Consider the following 21,092-nt stretch of genomic DNA (forward strand, 5'->3'; position numbering starts at 1 on the left):
GTCTCGCTCTGTCGCCCAGGCTGGAGTGCAGTGGCCGGATCTCAGCTCACTGCAAGCTCTGCCTCCCGGGTTTATGCCATTCTCCTGCCTCAGCCTCCCGAGTAGCTGGGACTACAGTCGCCTGCCACCTCGCCCGGCTAGTTTTTTGTATTTTTTAGTAGAGACGGGGTTTCACCATGTTAGCCAGGATGGTCTCGATCTCCTGACCTCGTGATCCGCCCGTCTCAGCCTCCCAAAGTGCTGGGATTACAGGCTTGAGCCACCGCGCCCGGCTGTTATGTTGATATTCTAAACTGAAATGTGCCCAACTCTGATGAGCGTAGGACCACAATGCAAGGCCAGTGTGGATCTTCAAAGTAAGTTCTCTATCAGTCTGATCACCCTTTGCCAACTTCTCATTCAGCTATGAACACATATGTGTAATCTTTGCAAGAGTGCTATTGCTGTTTCCTGGTCACAGGTGTTAGCCCTTACCCTGGAGAGCCATCTTGTAAATGCTGTTCCTTGAAAGATGAGCCTACATTCCCTGGCTTAACTCCCTCACATACATTTTCTCTTTACTCTCCAGCACTGCCATCTGGGGAGTTTTCAATGTCCCTCTTATTCAACCTATCTCTGGTACTTGACTATCCTTGAAATTTCTTTCCTCCATTAGCTTCTGAACCATGACTCACCTAATTTCTAAGATGCCTTCCTCTCTGATTGCTCCTTCTCAAGTCTTCTTGATGTACAGAGACTCTTGCTGTACTCACCTGTTACCTTTTCATATTCTCCTGGGGGTTCCCATCCGTGGCTCTGTTCTTAATCTACCCTAAGTAAACTCATAACCTGATGCTGACCTTCCTTTCTTGTCTGACTCTTCCAAATGCCCTGTGTACCCTTCAGTCCTACCACAAGCTACTCACATCCTTTATAAGGTCATGTTTTTTTCATAATTCTGTTTCACTGTTCCTTCTGCTTAAAGTTAGGCTATCTGTCCCTCCACTTACTGTACTCTCACTTTTTTAACCTCCCCCCAACTTCTACTCATTCAAAACCAATGCCGCTTGCTCTGTGAAACCTCAGGTCTCTCCTTTATATGTACTCTTCTGTTACAGCACTTCACACACACTAGTATTGGCACCATGACATTCTCTTTTTTTAATCCTTGGGTACTAATTACTTTGTTTGGTACACAATGGATGCCTAGTAAATGTTTATTGGCTGAATCCTTGAATATAAAGCGAAGAGTATATGGATGCAAAAGGATACCATGTTTGGTAGGTGCTATGTTTGCCCTGATTTCTTAATAGAGCAGTAACATGAGTGTCAATTAAGGGAGTTGCAATAAAGAAACCACTAACTCCACTAACCCATGGAGTCTTCTAGCTGTGACTCTAAGGCTTTCTTGAGAAGCTTTACATTTCCAATAAAGAGAATCTTCTCCTTGGAGAAAAAAATGCCAATTTATTAACAGAGTTGATTACATTATTACGTCCACTCCATTATTCTGGAAGATGAGATGCTGCGAATGTTAACGGCTACTGGGGGAAACCTAATTCATAATACCCTGTTAATACAAGGTATTATTTAATTATTCCACTCCAAGAGGTAAAGTAACAACCATAACTAGTCCGTAATTATGATTAAAAAAAAGGTAAAAATCTTACTTCTGGAAGAGAAGGTTTTTTTTAAAAAAAAAAAAAAAAAAAAGCACTTCTGTGCCATTCAGAAATAATGAAAATGTCTCTTAGAAATCTTTCCTGGAGACAGCTCTGGCCTCAAAGACAGCTCTTTCTTCATGCTCCCACAGCCTCCTGGGCCTACCTCTGGCAGAACACTTGTTAAAACTGGCAGTTTACCTCCCTTTCAAGTCTCTGAGAACTTTCAAGACAGAGATTGCTTCTGCTCATCCTCATGTAGAACCCAGCACAGGGCCTGGTATACTGCTGGGCATGTTAGAAATGTGTATGGGAAGAATTACCTGCAGTGGGTCACATACCTCCTAACACGCCCAACCACGGAGAGGGAACAGTGCTCTGTGTGGGTATCCAAGGCACAGGACAAAGGAATGGGAGAGGGTTAACACTGAGAATAGGGCCCTCAGGTGTGAGCTTCAACTGCAAAGAGCATTACCTCACCTGTTTCCTTTCTAGTTCTGGATTTAGAAAGGAAGACATTCTGGAAAATGTCTTCTTTAAAGACTGGACACATTAGACATTTTCTGGTACCTCTAGTCTCTTTTCTCTTTGATTTCATTCCAGGGGATAGTTCTGGATACTCCTCAGAGTCCTTAAAGTTCATCCCCTCACAATGCTGCTGTCTCACCCAATTTCTTTAATTTCTTCTTCTTCCTCTTTTTTTTTTGGTAAGATGGGGTCTCACTGTGTCACCCAGGCTGGAGTGCAGTGGCGCAATCTCAACTCACTGCAATCTCCGGCTTCTAGGCTCAAGTGACCCTCCCATTTCAGCCTCCAACTAGCTGGGACTACAGGCATGCACCACCAAGCCTGGTTAATTTTTTGTATTTTTGGTAGAGATGGAGTTTCACCAGCTTGGCCAGGCTGGTCTCAAACTCCTGAGTTCAAGCGATCTACCCGTCTTGGCTCCCAGAATGCTGGGATTATAGGCGTGAGCCACTGCGCCGGCCTCTTCCAATTTCTAAATGTTCACTTTCATCTCAACAATTCCAGGCTTTAGAGACCTGATGATGACAGTGATGATGACGATGATGATGATAGCACCTACTGTTTTTTGAGCAGCTAACCAGGTCCTAGGCTAGCGCTTTATAGCATTACCTCATGTAATCCTTACCCTATGAGGGAGGTATTATTATAGAAAACCAAATATAATATCCAAGGTCACATGGCTAGTTGAAAGAACCAGGATTCTAATCTAAGTCTGTATGACTCTAAAATCCAAACTCAACCACTACAATAATCAGCCTCCCACTCTTCCACTTGCTCAGCTGATCACTTACATATCTTAAAATGCAGCCTCCAAATTGTAACCACTATAAAACCATCTCTTATTAAGAACATGGGTATGTATCATGCATTTTGATCTCTACATTTCTAGAGCTGTGAACATAAAAAGGCAGTAGGTTTGTGTCTGGGAGCAGAAAAATGACTCTTCTTTAAAACTATTCTTTTTAGTTTAAATGTGTGCTAACATCCAAATTTTAAAGGGAAAAAAGCCAGGCCTCTTAAGAAGACTCTGGCAGAAGATGGGGCTTTAAACTAAAGAGGCCCAATGGTATAGTTAATTAACTTTCACACACATATTTGCTCCAATGAATAGAAACTACTATTCAGATGGGAAGAATCCTCTCTTAATTGGAAAAAGACTAGCCTAGGAATGGCACTGTGCTGCAAATACCCACCATGTAATCTCTCTCAGAGGCAAAACAAAGCCACCTGAAGGAGAAAACAACTCAATCTTATGCAAAAAGGGTAGGAAACCCCATCAGCTTTCCTGGGACCAGGAAAGCCAAGGGGATGTTCTTTCACTTGGACAACTGGAGTAAGTTTAATATCAGCAGGGAAAACCTACCATGACAGCAAAAGGATGGGAAGGAAACTATAAACAGGCCAAACCCCAGATAGAGGAAATAAGGCTGCCTGGGAAAGTGGATAAATAAGATGGGTGGATGCATGTTATGGAGTATAACACGTTAACTAAAAGAAAGAAACTAGACTTACACACTGCAATGAATTGATTTTTTTTTTTTTTTTTTTAGACGAAGTCTGGCTCTGGCACCCAGGCTGGAGTGCAGTAGTATAATATTGGCTCACTGCAATCTCCGCCTCCAGGGTTCAAGCAATTCTCCTGTCTCAGCCTCCCAAGTAGCTGGGATTACAGGTGTGCACCACCATGCCCGGCTAATTTTTGTAGTTTTAGTAAAGATGGGAGTTTTGCCATGTTGGCCACGACAGTCTTGAACTCTTGACCTCTGATGATCTGTCTGCCTTGGCCTCCCAAAGTGCTGGGATTACAGGCATGAACCACTGTGCCCAGCCTAGGAACTGATCTTAAAAAGACTCTTCTAAGCGAAGAAAGCAGAGAAAATAGTATCTCTAGCACAAATTTAAAACTATATAAATTTGGAATAGATGCACACAAAACACATGTAAAAGAATATGTAAGCATGTTAGAATGATTCAGGTGCAGGAGAAGAGAATAAAAGAATGGAATAAAAATGGAGCAAACACCTAACTAACAAAAGAGAGGCTTTTCACAGACCAGTGAGGCTGGTGTGCCATGACTGGAAATGTAACTCAGCCCTCTGGTACCAGAGATCTCACCCCCAAAGATTAGGATTGAACAGTAATAATAATGGCGTTTATTAAGAAATGTTCACAGTTATCAAGTATCACTTTATAGCATAGAATGTGAAATTAAATATAAATTATCCTAAGACATTTGGGTGCTACTCCAAAGCTTAGTTTTCTTAAATGTATTTGACTTTTGGTTATCCTAGCTTCCCAGCCACTCTTAGCAAATTTTGTTGGCTCCCTTAGTTAGTTCTGTACACAGTTTCCCTCAAAATAATGGAAGATAAGTGTCAAAGCCAAATTATCACACATCATAAAATCTGCAGGGTGTAAATTGTTTAAACATATTTAAGGAGGAAATACTGGGGGTTTTTGCAAATATTAATATATACCTAAGTGTTATACTTAAATTTTAAGACTAGTGTGTTGGAATACGATGGACATTTTCAGAAAGTCATTGACAAAGCTAAGTATATCCAAGAGACAGTGATCAAGATGACACAGTTGAAACTATCTCATACCAAAAAGTAGTTGCAGAGAGGCCTCTAGTGGAATACTATTAGAGTCCATCCTGTTTAACAGTTTTATCATAATTTCCAACAAATTTCTGAGTACCTAATTCTGTAACAGGTACCCTGTAAGGTGTTGGAACAGTTCTGTCCAACAGAAATACAATATAAGCTATTTATATATAATTTAAAATATCCTCAGAGTAACATGAGAAAAGTAAAAAAAAAAAAAAAAAAAAAAGTGATATTTATTTTGGTAACATATTTTTTAATCCGATATATCTAAAATAGTATCATTTCAACATGTAACAATATCAAAATTATTTAATGAGGTTTTTTTACATTTTTTGGTACTAAGTCTTCAAAATGTGGTGTGCGCAATTATAGCACATCCGAATGTGGTCTACCCACATTTCAAGTGCTTATGAGCCTCATGTGGCTTGTGATAACTGTATTAGACAGCACAGTGTTAGAAAGATCACACACACACACACATTCCTTATGTCAAATACACAAGATGTAATGAGGGCCATAACTCTATAGCAGATTTTCTACCTTTTTCCCACCAAGTCCCAGAAAGGATGACTGACAATTCCAGGCTTCTTTTTCTTTTTTGAAAGAAAATTGAAATGCAAAATGAGTGAAATGTATTCAAAGTTGTTTTACTGTATAGAAAGAGTTCCAGTACCCTACCTACTAGTATTAACAGATTACCTTTGGACACACTTTCCAAATGACAAAGCACCAAGGTTCTCCACCACCCTCCAGATAGGACCTGGACACCGGAGCAAGAAGCATTTGGCTATGCTTTAATAATCAGCAAAAAGGGAAGTGCCCAGCGTCATCTATATACAAATATCCAATTTAAAATAAATCCCTTTATACTTGAGTCACTATTAAACGTCACTACAAGGAAAACACTGAGAATGTACCTTTATGAGTAAATGAATTACATCATTTCTTCCAAAAAGAAAGAGAAAAAAATTTGTGGGATGAACTTTCCTAGATCCCACCCCAGAATTTGAAAATGGGGAAATAAGACTGTCCAGGCCCCCTAAGAATAACCCTATGAAATCAATACACAATAATTTGGATCACAGGTTTGCAAAATGAACAGAAAGCAGCTCACACCAGCATGGTTCTCAGCAGTATCTCCCAGGGAACATATGCAATATAAAGAGCAGCCCTGCTGATCCATTCCCTCCTCCCCCAGCACACTCCTCCACAGCCTCACAGAAGCTAAATGGCTCTGAAGCCAGCAAGATGGAGAGGAACTGAGAGTAACTGGCTAAAGCTATAAACATCTCCAAAACAAGGACACCATTAATTAGCAGTGACAGTCCATGCACGACAGAAGCAGCAATGAGGAGGCATAAGAAAGAGAGCTGACAGTGCCCCCATAAACTGTCTGCTAGGAGGTACCCTGGCTTGGGAACTCAGGGATCAAAACCCAGACACAAGGTTCCTATACTGGAAATCGATGCATGAAGTTCATAACATAAACCACTATGGTTACCCAACTGGCTTCCTGGACTTAACCTTGGCCAAATGATCAGTAAGCAAACCTTTGATCATAATTTGCTTCTCCAGGATCGTCTGCCTACAGGACAGAAAAAAAGGTGCTAATCAAAAACATGTATTTGATTCACTTGGCAATTATCTTTTCCACTCTACACAGACAACATACCTGGCTTTGGACTGCTTCTTGTTACTCTTAATTAACAGAAGCCAGTCCCTCAGAGCTCAGTCTGCTCTGGAGACACTGACAAGTGAATTTCCCATCCTGCAAGCTGAGAACCAGACTATCCTGGGGAAGTGGTTGCTGGGTCCCTGAAGCACCTTATGAACAACCCTCTGTCCCCCACCAGGAAACATCCTCTGCTTCAATGTCTGCTTTCAGAAAACTGCAATAAATTTTTATATAAACTGGCCACTTCCTGTCTGAAAAGAAGCAGAAATTGCTGGAAATTTATCTGTGTGCATTTCCACCCTCCCTTTGCCTAGAGACATTTCAATAGTCCCTTAATTCCAATCTTTTGAAGCCATGACACACTATCACTGCATCCTTCATTGTATGACAGTGTTTTTTTCCCTAAGAATTATGTATGACATATTTTTCTCTTTTTAATGGAAGTATATTAAACTTAAAAGTTAATTTTTTGGGAGTTTTTCAAGATCCCTGGGGTGCCACAAACCAAAACTGTGGATCACAATAGCATAATGGCTAAAAATGCTGGTTTTTAAACTGGGTGAATGCTAAAACGGGCATTCATCATATTAGTCTCCGCACTTTTTTTAAAGTTTGAAATATTTTTTTTTTTTTTTTGAGACGGAGTCTGGCTCTGTCGCCCAGGTTGGAGTGCAGTGGCCGGATCTCAGCTCACTGCAAGCTCCGCCTCCTGGGTTTACGCCATTCTTCTGCCTCAGCCTCCCGAGTAGCAGGGACTACAGGCGCCCGCCACCTCGCCCTGCTAGTTTTTTGTATTTTTTAGTAGCGACGGGGCTTCACCATGTTAGCCAGGATGGTCTTGATATCCTGACCTTGTGATCCGCCCGTCTCGGCCTCCCAAAGTGCTGGGATTACAGGCTTGAGCCACCGCGCCCGGCTTTTTTTTTTTTTGACACGGAGTTTTGCTCTTGTTGCCTAGGCTGGAGTGCAATGGCCCTATGTTGGCTCACCACAATCTCCGCCTCCCAGGTTCAAGCGATTCTCCTGCCTCAGCCTCCCAAGTAGCTGGGATTACAGGCATGCACCACCACGCTCAGCTAATTTTGTATTTTTAGTAGAGATGGGGTTTCTCCATGTTGGTCAAGCTGGTCTCAAACTCCCAACCTCAGGTGATCCGCCTGCCTCAGACTCCCAAAGTGCTGGGATTACAGGCATGAGCCACAGTACCCAGCCAGTTGGCTCTTTTAATATGGCCTTTTGAGTGGCCTACTGCAATGCTTTGCAAATAATAAGGATCTCCAAAAATATTTTTTGAAAAAAGTGAAATTGAGTGGAAGAATATAAATCTTCAAAAAATTCTCTTTAACATATTTGAGATAGGTTGATAGGCAACTGCAGCACCTCATGAATGAGAACTCCATTAACGCAATTCCTTATTTTTCTTTATGTTTAAGTAATAATAAAGCCTCCAAGAGAGCTAGCACAATGATGTAAACAAGTACTTTTGTTTTTATATACTTTTTCTTTTTTTGAGACAGGGTCTCACTCTGTCACCCGGGCTGGAGTGCAGTGGCACAGTTCACTGCAGCCTCCACCTCCCAGGCTCAAGTGATCCTGCAGTCTCAGCCTCCCAAGTATCTGGAATTACAGGTGCATGCTACCACACCCAGCTAATTTTTTCTATTTTTTGTAGAAATGGGGGTCTCACTTTGTTGCCCAGGGTAGTCTCAAATTCCTGGGCTCAAGCCATCCTCCTGCCTCAGCCTCCCAAAGTGCTGGGATTACTGGCGTGAGCCACCGCGCCCACCTCTATGTGACTTTGAATGTCCTATATAATCCTGAGATCTTGAATTAGGAAAATCGAGTTTGATACAAAAGTTTCATTTTTAGAAGTTCCCTCAAAATGGAGGATTTTAAAATTAAAATGTCAAACAGGTACCCAGTGAGAGTGTGCACACTGGCATCAGGAACGGATACCTTGGGCCGAGGCGTCGGGGTGGTATTCGGGCTCCTCCTCCGGGGGGCTCTGCAGGAAGTAGAGCTGCTCCGGCAGCATGCTGGCGATCTTCTCCTTCCCTAGGACGTGGGTACTCAGGAGAGGGCTGACGCTCCGTTTCACTTTCTCTCTCCTTTCATGGGCCATAATTTTTTTGGTCCGAGCCTTGATGTTCTCCCAGCACTTCTTCAGCTGTTTGAAATCCCGCAGGGACACGCTGGGCTGAGAGTTGTATTCGTGGGCCAGCGCCTGCCAGGTACGCTGCTTAAGGGCAATAGTTCGCGCATCACTTTTCTTACATTCCAGCACATATTTATACTTTTCTACTAAAGCCAGCAGGATGCTCTTTTCCAATTCTGAGAAGTATTTGGCAGGCTTTATAATTTCGTTGTTTTGCATTTTCCACTATATTTCTCCTGGCCGCTAGCTATCCTGTAAAAGGAAGTTTGAAGCAATGATTACCAACTCCAGCAAAAACAATGCCTGCAAATCACTGAAGCTTAATTCCTGACTTGATTCCCTTATCTGAAATACAGTACTTTCTTTTCCATTCATGTTGAATTATGATATTCAGGACTCTGGAGAATATTTAGAAATGTACTAGGAATGGGGTTTTACTTCAAACTGGATTGCTGTGGCTACTGTGACTATCTGGTATATAACAGCAAAAAAAGAAAAGTTGAACATTCTTTTTTTTTTTTGAAATGGAGTCTCGCTCTTGTCGCCCAGGCTGGAGTGCAGTGGCATGATCTGAGCTCACAGCAACCTCCACCTCCTGGGTTCAGGCAATTCTCTTGCCTCAGCCTCCTGAATAGCTGGGATTACAGGCACCTGTCACCACGCCCAGCAAATTTTTTTTTTTTTTTTGGTAGTTTTGGTAGAGACAGGGTTTCACCATGTTGGCCAGGCTGGTCTCGAACTCCTGACCCTAAGTGATCTGCCTGCCTCGGCCTCCCAAAGTGCTGGGATTACAGGCGTGAGCCACCGTGCCTGGTCTAGACTCTGATTTCTTAATTGATTTTTCTTTCATGTTTGGCAACTGATTTTTCCCCCAAATCATGTTAGCCAGTTTTAGAACTAAACAGCTTTCTAAGTTTTGTCACAGCTGAGGACAAGAGAAGCCACCGTGTAATGAAATATATAATATGATGTGGGAGGCCAAGGCGGGCGAATCACGAGGTCAGGAGTTCGAGACCAGCCTGACCAACATGGTGAAACCCTATCTCTACTAAAAACACAAAAATTAGCTGGATGTGGTAGTGTGCGCCTGTAATTCCAGCTACTCAGGAGGCTGAGGCAGGAGAATTGCTTGAACCCGGGAGGTGGAGGTTGCAGTGAGCAGAGATCATGCCATTGCAATCCAGCCTGGGCAACAGAGCGAGACTCCATCTCAAAAAAAAAAAAAAAAAAAAAAAATATATATATATATATATATATATATATGATGTACAGCCAGGCACGGTGGCTCCCATCTGTAATCCCAGCACTTTGGGAGGCTGAGGCAGGTAGACTGCTTGAGCCCAGCAGTTTGAGACTAGCATGGGCAACATGGCAAAACCCTGTCTCTACAAAAAAAAAAAAAAAAAAGGAAAGAAAGAAAAAGTAAAAGAAGAAAAAAAAATTAGCCAGGTGTGGTGGTACGCACCTGTAATCCCAGAGCCCAGGAAGTCGAGGCTACAGTGAGCCATGTTCATACCACTGCACTCCAGCCTGGGTGACAAAGGAGACACTGTCTCAAAAAAAAAAAAAAAAAAAAAATTGATGTTTTCGTCACTCTGTGGCATGTACCTGGAGCAACGGAAACCTCAGTTTTTTCATCTTTAAAATGAGGGGTTGGAGTCTGTGTCCTTCAGGTATGAGGGCTGCTTTTTAAAATCCTAAGTAAACAATGTATGTAATTTCAGATGTGAAAGGGCCTAGGCACTTAAGAGACTGAGTTCAATGTTCCTCTTTACAGTCCTCAAGTCTCTTTCCGGCTGAGAGAAGTAAGGGTCAGAAAGGTGAAGTGGATTGCACAAGATCACAAAGACGGTAACATGGAAAGTCCAGAACTTGGACTGCCCTAGGAGTCTAGTATTCTTAGAATCATTCCACAACTGTCTCTCAGCCTCTTGCCTTGGGTCACTCCAAATGATTCAACCATGATTCCCATAAGTCACCCTGTCATCCTCCACAGTGCTGAGTCAGCATGTTTCACACAACAGGTGCTTAGTGAATGTCTTATTCCAGTGAAGTGCATGAAACCTGTATGTGTTTTAGGACCACACACTTTTCCCACATCTTTTAATCACAGAAAGCTTTTCATAAAATTAACCTCTCAAATATGTTATGGCAAAAATGTAGCTAAGCAACACTGACCACGGCAATAAAGAAAGCATTATCATTCCCCTTGTTGGAAAGGGCCAACGTATTCCCTCCCAGTCCTTCTTACATTCTCCAAGCCTCTGATTTCTCAGAGTAATAGGCATGCATCAAGATACTGATGAGGCAGTCCATTTATTTTTTTATTATTTTTATTTTTATTTTTGGAGACAGAGTCTTGTTCTGCCGCCCAGGCTGGAGTGCAGTGGCTGAATCTCAGCTCACTGGAAGCTCCGCCTCCCGGGTTTACGCCATTCTCCTGCCTCAGCCTCCCGAGTAGCTGGGACTACAGGCGCCCGCCACCTTGCCCGGCTAGTTTTTTTTGGTATTTTTTAGTAGAGACGGGGTTTCACCGTATTAGCCAGGATGGTCTCGATCTCCTGACCTCGTGATCCGCCCGTCTCGGCCTCCCAAAGTGCTGGGATTACAGGCTTGAGCCACCGCGCCCGGCCAAGGCAGTCCATTTAAAACTGACCGATCACATCAAAAAATTAGAACTGCACGGGCGTGGTGGCTCACGCCTGTAATCCCAACACTTTGGGAGGCCGAGGCGGGTGGATCACAAAGTCAGGAGATCGCAACCATCCTGGCTAACATAGTGAAACCCTGTCTCTACTAAAACTACAAAAAAAAAAAAAAAAAAAAAAAAAACTAACCAGGCGTGGTGGCGGGCGCCTGTAGTCCCAGCTATTCGGGAGGCTGAGGCAGGAGAATTGCTTGACCCTGGGAGGCAGAGCTTGCAGTGAGCCGAGATCGTGCTGCTGCACTCCAGCCTGGGCAACAGAGCAAGACTCCATCTCAAAAAAAAAGAAAAAGAAAGAAAAAAAGAAAGAAAATTAGGAACCATCTTAAAAAGAGTCCCACTAGCCGAAAATGGAATAATTTGAAATCAAAGGTCATAGGTACACAAGGATTCATTAAGTTATTTTCTCAACCTTTGTTATGTTTTTAAATTCCATAATAAAAAATTAGGTGGGGGAGGCTGTGACTTTTAAGTTTATGGTACACTAATTTTAAATCACATTATTTCAAGCCAGCTACTCACACACTATGCCTGGGAAGGAGTTTCTGTAGTTGTGAATGCCTGAAATCTGTTTGACTGAGGCTGGAGAGGACTGGGCCGGATCAGAGACCCTTCAAATTGAGGCCAAGGAGTGTGGGCTTTACATGAGGGTGACAGAACCTGATCAGGGTCTCTCACTATGCACTGCCTCATCTTAGAAGTTGTTATTAATAGAATGAAGTATGAGGGTAATCTGTGTCTCCAAATGCCAGGTACCCTGCTCTACATTCATACTGGACGCATCGGGTATCAGACACTGGGCGGTTCAGACACAAGTCAAAGATGGTTTGGCCCTCAGATCCTGAGCAAAGCTACATGAGTGGACATTTATCTTTGGGGATGTGTCCCTATAATGCTAATTTCCCATGCTCGTGTTTTGATCATGTTGCTCTAATATCCATACAATGATACCCAACCCAGGCTCTTTCTTCCTCAAAGGTCCCAAATTAATTTTTTACCTTCACCCATAGTTTTATTTCCTATAAATGTTCCCCAAACTGAAATTTATTAACATACACCCTGTACAATATCACTCTTCTGTAGTATCTCTATCTGCCAAGATGTCTATGTCCAGCTTTACTTTCTGTAGTTTTTGTTATGAAATCAACAGGTACATAGCCTGTTCTTAAATTACACAGCTTACACAGCAGATTCTGATCCAATTCCCCATCCTCAATGCCTCTGCTCCAGGAGATGTCAATATGCCTACTTTCCCCACTCCTAAGAATTGCTGCTGTAAGGATTAAGAACTCTGATTCACAAATGAAAAAAGGATTACTACCTATTTTGTTGTTATATGTAATGCTATTTTACATATACATTATACGTGTGTATACACACACATACTTTCTGAATAAATCTCTTTTTTCTATTTTATTTCTTCAAGATAAATTCCTAGGACTGTTGCACCAAAAGATAAAAACACTTAAGACTTCTGTTACATCCCCAACTTGTCCTTGTAAAATGTTGCACCAATTACATTTCTTTTTTTTTTTCTTTTTTTTTTTGAGAAGGAGTCTCGCTCTGTCACCCAGGCTGGAGTGCAGTGGCCAGATCTCAGCTCACTGCAAACTCCACCTCCCGGGTTTACGCCATTCTCCTGCCTCAGCCTCCCGAGTAGCTGGGACTACAGGCGCCCGCCACCTCGCCCGGCTAGTTTTTTGTATTTTTTTAGTAGAGACGGGGTTTCACCATGTTAGCCAGGATGGTCTCGATCTCCTGACCTCGTGATCCGCCCACCTCGGCCTCCCAAAGTGCTGGGATTACAGGCTTGAGCCACCGCGCCCGGCCCGATTACATTTCTATTAATGGCACATAAGCACGTCCATTTCCTTATTTCGTTTTTTTATTCTGTGCCAACTGTGGAGGTAAAAAAGTCACTTCATTGATTAATGATATATGAATTTCAGTTCTGAGGTAAGTAAGCCACACTCTCAACAAAGCTCTTGTGATCCTTGGTGGGACTGAAATTACATGGAATTAATTCCAAGCAATTTCACTTTTCCTCAAGATGTGTGCAGCACCTCTAGCTGCAACCAGGTGGTGGTGGACTTGTGGGGAGTCTAAATTTCACAAAGTTTCTTGCCTTACATGTGGCCAGTTGTGTCTCAGAGTAATAATGATAGCAATAATATAATAGCAGATAACTTTTATTGAGCCTGTATTGTAGGTGTAACAAATGTTTAATATGCACAATATCATTTAACCCTCCCAAAAATAGCCTCTGAGAGCATAATTTGTTATACTTCAATGTTTTCTTTTTTTTGAGACGAAGTCTTGCTCTGTTGCCCGGGCTGGAGTGCAGTGGCCGGATCTCAGCTCACTGCAAGCTCCGCCTCCTGGGTTCACGCCATTCTCCTGCCTCAGCCTCCCGAGTAGCTGGGACTATAGCGCCCGCCACCTCGCCCAGCTAGTTTTTTGTATTTTTTAGTAGAGACGGGGTTTCACCGTGTTAGCCAGGATGGTCTCGATCTCCTGACCTCGTGATCTGCCCGTCTCAGCCTCCCAAAGTGCTGGGATTACAGGCTTGAGCCACCGCGCCCGGCTACTTCAATGTTTTCTGTTAAAAATACATATATATACATGCATCTATATGTATATAATGCACATGTATATGTAGTATATATACATGTGTATTACATACATATACATTACATGTATATAATTATATATTATATATACATTAATATATATAATATATATGTATATAATTATATACATTACATGTATATAATGCACATGTATATATTTCTCCTACTTTATATATGTAAATATATACATGCATATATATATAAAGTATCAGGAGAAATTATACGACTGCTCCCAAAAGCAAATACTCAGAATTACCAACACCTGGGGACCATTAATAGCCTATTAACTAAACTGTTATTTAATCACTAGCTAAGTAAATCCAAAGTTACCAATTTACTTTGCTTAATTTCGTAGAACAGCAGGCCTCCTTGGGCCTTGTGGTTCATTCTGCCTGGCTATAAAGGGATTCTGATACAAGGCAATGTACCCCAAAGGTTCCTTATGGATTTTCAACAGCCTTGTGAAATAGGCTGTTTATCTCCCTTAATCAATTATTATTCCCATTTCCCAGATAAGAAAACTGTGGCTCAGTAACTTACTCTGGTCACACAAATAGTAAGTGGTCTGACTTACTCCAGTGCCCATGCTCCTCTCTGCTCTGCTTAGCTCTTTTGTTTCAGACCTAGTGATAGCTTCTATTCCCCTGCTCAAAGCATGGCCATTAACACTCTAATCATCAGCCAGGAAAGGGCCCAGGATAGGGCAATTTCAGTGGAGTGTGTCTCCATCTGTTGGCTGTTCCCCCACTCATTTCCCTCCCTCCATTACCTCCTCCAGATTTCAAACTTAGGGCCCATAATCCTCCCACGTGTACCTTCCTCGCTCTAACCAGAACTCTGATTTCTGCAGTTAAACCAGTAAGACTGTATGTTTGGGCCAGGCATGGGGGTTCATGCCTGTAATCCCAGCACTTTGGGAGGCTGAGGCAGGTGGATGGATCACCTGAGGTCAGGGGTTCAAGACCAGCCTGGCCAATAAGGTGAAACTCCGTCTCTGCTAAAAATAAAAAAATTAGCCAGGTGTGGTAGCATGCACCTGTAATCCCAGCTTCTCAGGAGGCTGAGGCAGGAGAATCACTTAAACCTGGGAGGCGGAGGTTGCAGTGAGCCAAGGTCAAGCCATTGTACTCCAGCCTGGGTAACAGAGTAAGACTCTGTCTCAAAAAAAAAAAAAAAAAAAAAAAAAAAAAGATTGTATGTTTGAAAGGAAACTGTGGAGATCTTTTGGAGCTTTAACATGGTCCATGCCTCAGGGGAATGCTGGCATTACACTTCAGCACATAAACAAATACTTCCCAAAGAGGTCTCTCCAGCAAAGCTTATTAATGCTTATTAATAGAAATTTTGAGTCTAGAAAGGATACTCGTGTTTAAAACTATTCAGCAATGTCCATAACTGGCTATAAATGACAACATAACAAGCCTTCCCTCCCGCACCAACTTTTATTAGGGATGGACTGGCCTTCCCTGTCCCCCAATTCTGCTCAGGAGCCATTATCTCTTGTGTCTGCTGTTCAGGTAGACAGTATATGATCCATTCTTATGCATGGTTGCAGGGCAACAAGCAGCCCAGTGACCCTCACAAAGTGGGCTCTCAGTAAACATTTTGTAAATGCAGATATTTTGATATAGGCATAAAACAGCCCACCATGCACACAGTATCATACATGACAAAACAGTATACTAAAGGTTACATTGGCTGGGTATGGTGGTGTGCCTGTAGTCCTAGCTTCTTGGGAGGCTGAGGCAGGGTGATTACTTGGGCCAAGGAGTTAGAGGCAATAGTGAACTATGATTGTGCCTATGAATAGTCACCCCACTTCAGCCTGGACAACATAGTGAGACCCCATCTCTTAATGGAAAAAAAAAAGCTGCATTAAAGTAGAAATGGTCAAATAAAATAGCAAAATTCAAATGCAATGGAAGTTCCCCTTGGACTAGGCAAAGACCCAGATAGGCCTAAATAAAAAGGCACACTTCTCATACCCACAGAAGAACAAGAAGGAAAGAATTAGCACAATTTCCAAAACACTAACATTGACTAAACCACCAAAATACTGTAATGCATACATTTACTATCCAATATAAAACAAAAATTCATCTGTTTATGGACCAAATGCCTGTGTCATCCCAAGATCCATATGTTGAAGCCCTAATTCCCTAGTGGTTGTATTTGGGGACTGGATATCTGAGGAAGCAATTAAGGTTAAATAAGGACATAAGTATGGGGCCCTGGTTCAGTGGGGTTAGTGCCTTGATAATAGAGACACCAGGAAGCTGGCATGCCCCGTTATCCTCAATGGCTTACAAAGATGAGGTCATGTAAGAACACAGCAAGATGGCACACAGCAAGATGGCCATCACCTACAAGCCAAGACAAGAGACCTCAGGATGGAACCTAACTTGCCAACACCTTGATCTTGGCATTCTCAGCCTCTAGAACTGTGAGAATCCAATTTCTGTTGTTTCAACCACATAATCTGTGGGATTTTATTATGGCAGCCTGAGAAGACTAATATACCATCTAGTGATTTTTGAGTCCACCAAGGGTGAAACTAAGTCCTAAAATTTGAGCAAAGACTAGAGAAACTTGTCAAGATTTTCTATCTCTTGCTCTTTGTGGAAAGGGGAGTTCTTTGAAGTTAATACTCAGAATGGGTACCATGACTGAAGAGCTGTGGCACTGGAAAATCAGACTTCAGGACATTAATAGACTGCTGATCTTAAAGTGAGGTGAAATCAACCAAGACACTGGATGCAGAAAACCTGGGCTCAAATCCTGACTTTACCTGTCACCCAACCGTGTGACTTTGGGCAAGTCAATCAACATCTAATGCTTCATCTGTAAAATGGAGTTACTCCCCCGCTACCCCAGCCCTGCCTCATTCCCTCTGCATAACAGTCCTGCAACGTGAATAAAGAAACAGACTACAGCTTCAATCAATTTTAGTTCTTTCTACTCTTCCCACCCATATTAAACTGCTTCCAAAAATAGAATAGTGCTGTGTGTGTGTGTGCGTGCATATATATATAGAGTGTGTGTGTGTGTGTGTGTATATAGGGTGTGTGTGTATATATAGTTATTGGCTCCTTATTTCATACACACACAATTCAACAAATATGTAATGAACTCCTGCCAAAGGCTCAGCACTGTTCTAGAGTATGTGGGAGATACAGGGGCAGGCTGAACCCTCCAGCCTAGAAAGAGCACTGACATGCACAAACTGACAACTAAAATGAGAGGCACGCGGAAACAGACACCAGAAGAGAGGACAAAGCGCCTTGAGTGTGCAGAGGAGGGAAGAAGTTCACTGGCATTCTCTTGAATAAGAGGACATTTGAGCTAGATCTTTAAGAATGTATAGGATATGAATGGAGAGAGTTGAAGGAGATCATCAGATAAATTATTGACAAGAACAGGCCTGGACTCTGATTGGGGACAATGTTATTGGACAGGAGGAAGTACACACCAAAGACTGTCTCTTTCTTTTTTGAGAGACAGAATCTAGCTCTGTCGCCCAGGCTGGAGTAGAGTGGCGCGATCTCAGCTCACTGCAACCTCCGCCTCCTAGGTTCAAACAATTCTCCGGCTTCAGTTTCCCAAGTAGCTAGGATTACAGGTGCCCGTCACCACACTCAGCTGATTTTTGTAATTTTAAAAAAGATGGGGTTTCACTATATATTGGCCAGGCTGGTCTCGAACTCCTAACCTCAGATGATCCGCCTGCCTCGGCCTCTCAAAGTGTTGGGATTAGGATTACAGGCGTGAGCCACCACATTCAGCCAAAGACTGTTTCAAAGGAAGAAATGAGCAGGATGTATATGTGTCCACAGTAGGGTAGGGGATCAACAGAAAGCAGAGGCAGGGAGGATATACGAGGATTAACCGAACACCTACTCTGTGCAGGCATCAGAGAGAATGGTATTCCTTAAGATCAAGGAGATCACAGACCAATGAGGACATCACAGTCCCATGAAGACATAATGCACATGTATTGTGGGATAGGCTGGTGACAAGGCAGTGTGATAAGCACAGTGACAGAGATGTGCCCAGGGACATATTCCAAAATTGGGGGGATCTAGAACAGGAAACTTAATTCCTACTTGAATAGACTGAAATTAGATGAACTTGAGAACAAAGCAGGGCCACAGCTCGGGAGGGAAAGACTTAAAGAACATATTCAGAAGTGGTGGGTGAACTGAAGGACACGTGGCAGCCCTCCCCACAAGCAAGGCCTGGCAAGTAATGGGGAATCCACTTGCTCTAAAGGTAGAAAGGCTATTTCCTACCCTGGTATCTTGCCTGTCTTCTGACTCAACACCTCAAAAATAACCTTTCTTTTAAACTACAAAGGACATTGGCCAGGTGTGGTGATTCCCATCTGTAATCCCAGAACTTTGGGAGGCTAAGGCGGGAGGATTGTTTGAGGAGTTCAAGACTAGCCTAGGCAACAAGGGGAGACCTCTATTGCTATGAAAATTAAAATTAAAAGTATTAGCCGGGCAAGGTGGCATGTGCCTACAGCCCCAGCTACTAGGGAGGCTAAGAGAGGAGGATCCCTTGAGCCCAGGAGTTTGAAGTTGCAGTGAGATATAATCATTCCACTGCACGCCAGCCAGGGTGACAGAGCAAGACCCTATCTCCAAAAAAAAAAAGGTAGTATAGTATAGAGGTTAAGGACATGGGCTTGGACCCATGGCCTCAAATCCCAACCCTACCGCTGCTCCTGAGAATGGAGCTTTAGAAAAAGAAAAAATATAAATAAATGTTAAAGAAGGATCTCAATCTAATCCTCTCACTTTACAGTTGAGGAAACTGAGGCTCAGGGCAAAACAGGACTTCCCGAGGCCCTAGTTACAGGGGAGGGTCTGAAATCAAGGCTTCTTCGTTTGCTTTCCAACCCCTTTCCCACTTCAGAACCCCCTCACCATCAGGATGCCCTTTTGGCTAGGTACTCTCTAGCCTCCCCGACTGTACCGTTTGAAAACTCCAGGGCACTGCTCTCAACTCTGTCATTCATTTTGTGACATCTGTCTTGGCACGCCTTCTTTACTTGCTGTTAATTCCTCATCTCTAAATTATAAAGCTCAAGGGGGTATTCTCTAAAGTACTATCCAGTACTGGTCATCTATTACTGCCATTAAAATGATTTTTCTGCAACCTAATTTCCACAGTTCACTGCCAAAGACACATAGTTGGTATTTTCTGATTATTTATGAGGCTGGTGGAGCTACCAGCCAATGAAAGAGAGCATTACAGCAGAATGAAGTGATCTCAGCACTTTAGATGACCTTGTTATTTTGCTTAAGGCCCATACACAGGTTTAACTATGCAAGTTAAGCAGTTCTAGGTGAAATGGCAAAAGCAGGTGATCTGATCTGTTCACTACAGCTCCTTACAGAGAGTCTGGTGTACATCAAGCACTCAATAAATATTTGTGGAATTAAATGCCATAACCAACCTGCTTACCATTTGCATTTTTTTAAACTAATTATTGCTAGATTTTGTTTTGTTTTGTTTTGTTTTTTGTTTTTTGAGACGGAGTCTCGCTCTGTCACCCAGGCTGGAGTGCAGTGGCGCGATCTCGGCTCACTGCAAGCTCAGCCTTCTGGGTTCACGCCATTCTCCTGCCTCAGCCTCCCAAGTAGCTGGGACTACAGGAGCCCACCACCATACCGAGCTAATTTTTTTTGTATTTTTAGTAGAGACGAGGTTTCACCGTGTTAGCCAGGATGGTCTCGATCTCCTGACCTCATGATCCGCCGGCCTCGGCCTCCCAAAGTGCTGGGATTAGAGGTGTGAGCCACCGCACCCGGCCACTAGATGTTTTATTATTTTAAATTTCTCCTCTTAGAAAGGATTTATCATAAAATAATCATTTCCTTCTTGCAAATATCATTACAGTTCAAAGGAGGTAGAAATGGCAACGTTTTAAGAGCCTCAATACCACTATGATGCCTTCAGGGTTTCATTTTATCCAGAGGTGAGAGTAATCAGACAGTACTCTTACCTGCCTGCACATGTACATACCTGTGTGCCCAGGATGGCCACTCACCCAAGCTCTCTCTGCCTCTCCACCTTCTTTCTTTCCTTTTCGAGAGCTTTCCAGTCAAACCTAGCACCGAACTTGCTTTCTCTAATGCATTCCCTCTCTACCACTTTCCACCCACTCCAGGCAGCCATGTAACTTGGAAGTGTTTATTTTCATCATCTGTGCCTGAGTGTGACTGTATGCATGCAGAACCAGCCTTGTGTTGAAAGCCAGGTCTCCCCCACTTTCCCACCCTCACAGTCCCCTCTATAAACCAGATGAGAGTTCTTAAAAGTCCTATCCCCTTCCTTCCCCTTCTCCACACTCCATCTTAAACCATCCTCACCTACGGCTTCCCTGAAATGCCTTTGGAATCATTATTAAGGTATCTTCCACAGAAAGCAGTGTTGAAAAACAGAAAGTCCCCTTCTGTAGGTGTTCCCACTCCAACCTACTTCTCGTCTACTGAGTACACACTCCTCCACTCCCACCACTTCAGCTACAACCATCAGCTCTCAATAGGAGAAGGGTACCAAGTATTTTCCTCTTGCAGCACTCAGAATTACTCTGCACTATCTATCCATATCCTGAAGGCTCTCCCTATCTGATGGTGAGCTCTGAGGCATTGAACTACATTTTATTTGTATCTGTAGCACATAGTAGATTCGCAGTAAGTGTTTGTTTTAAAAAAAAAAAAAAAAAAAAAAAAGTTGGGAGGGGGGACGCAGGCAGAGGCTCACACCTGTAATCCCAGCACTTTGGAAGGCAGAGGGGGGAGTACTGCTTGATGCCAGAAGTTTGAGACCAGCCCGGGCAACACAGTGATACTCCATCTCTAAAAATAAAAATTAAAAAATTAGCCAGGCATGAGCATCTGTAATTCCAGCTACTTGGAAGGCTGAGGTGGGAGGATCACCTGAGCCCAGGAGTTTGAGGCTGCAGCAAACAATGATTGCACCACTGCACTCCAACCTAGGTAAAAGAGCACAACCCTGTCTCTTTAAAAAAAAAAAAAAAAAAAAAAAAGGCCAGGCATGGGGCTCACACCTGTAATCCCAGCACTTTGGGAGGCTGAGGCGGAAGAATCACCCGAGGTCAGGAGTTTGAGACCAGCCTGACC

At 42.9% G+C, this 21,092-nt stretch overlaps 1 protein-coding gene across 3 annotated transcripts in view; it reads right to left on the reverse strand.

The window, feature by feature from the left end:
- The window catches only part of LOC104670791 (myb/SANT-like DNA-binding domain-containing protein 3), a 148,854-nt gene that overhangs the window by 123,723 nt on the left and 4,039 nt on the right, over positions 1-21,092 (reverse strand). For all 3 annotated transcript variants that reach the window (XM_010374139.2, XM_030920223.1, XM_010374138.2), the window contains exon 2: positions 8,409-8,859. In XM_010374139.2, the coding sequence (XP_010372441.1) occupies positions 8,409-8,826 (418 nt within the window). In that variant the 5' untranslated portion in view covers positions 8,827-8,859. The remainder of the gene's footprint in view (positions 1-8,408; positions 8,860-21,092) is intronic.

This window comes from Rhinopithecus roxellana, chromosome 16 (genome assembly GCF_007565055.1).
Source record: "Rhinopithecus roxellana isolate Shanxi Qingling chromosome 16, ASM756505v1, whole genome shotgun sequence".
NCBI lineage: Eukaryota > Metazoa > Chordata > Mammalia > Primates > Cercopithecidae > Rhinopithecus > Rhinopithecus roxellana.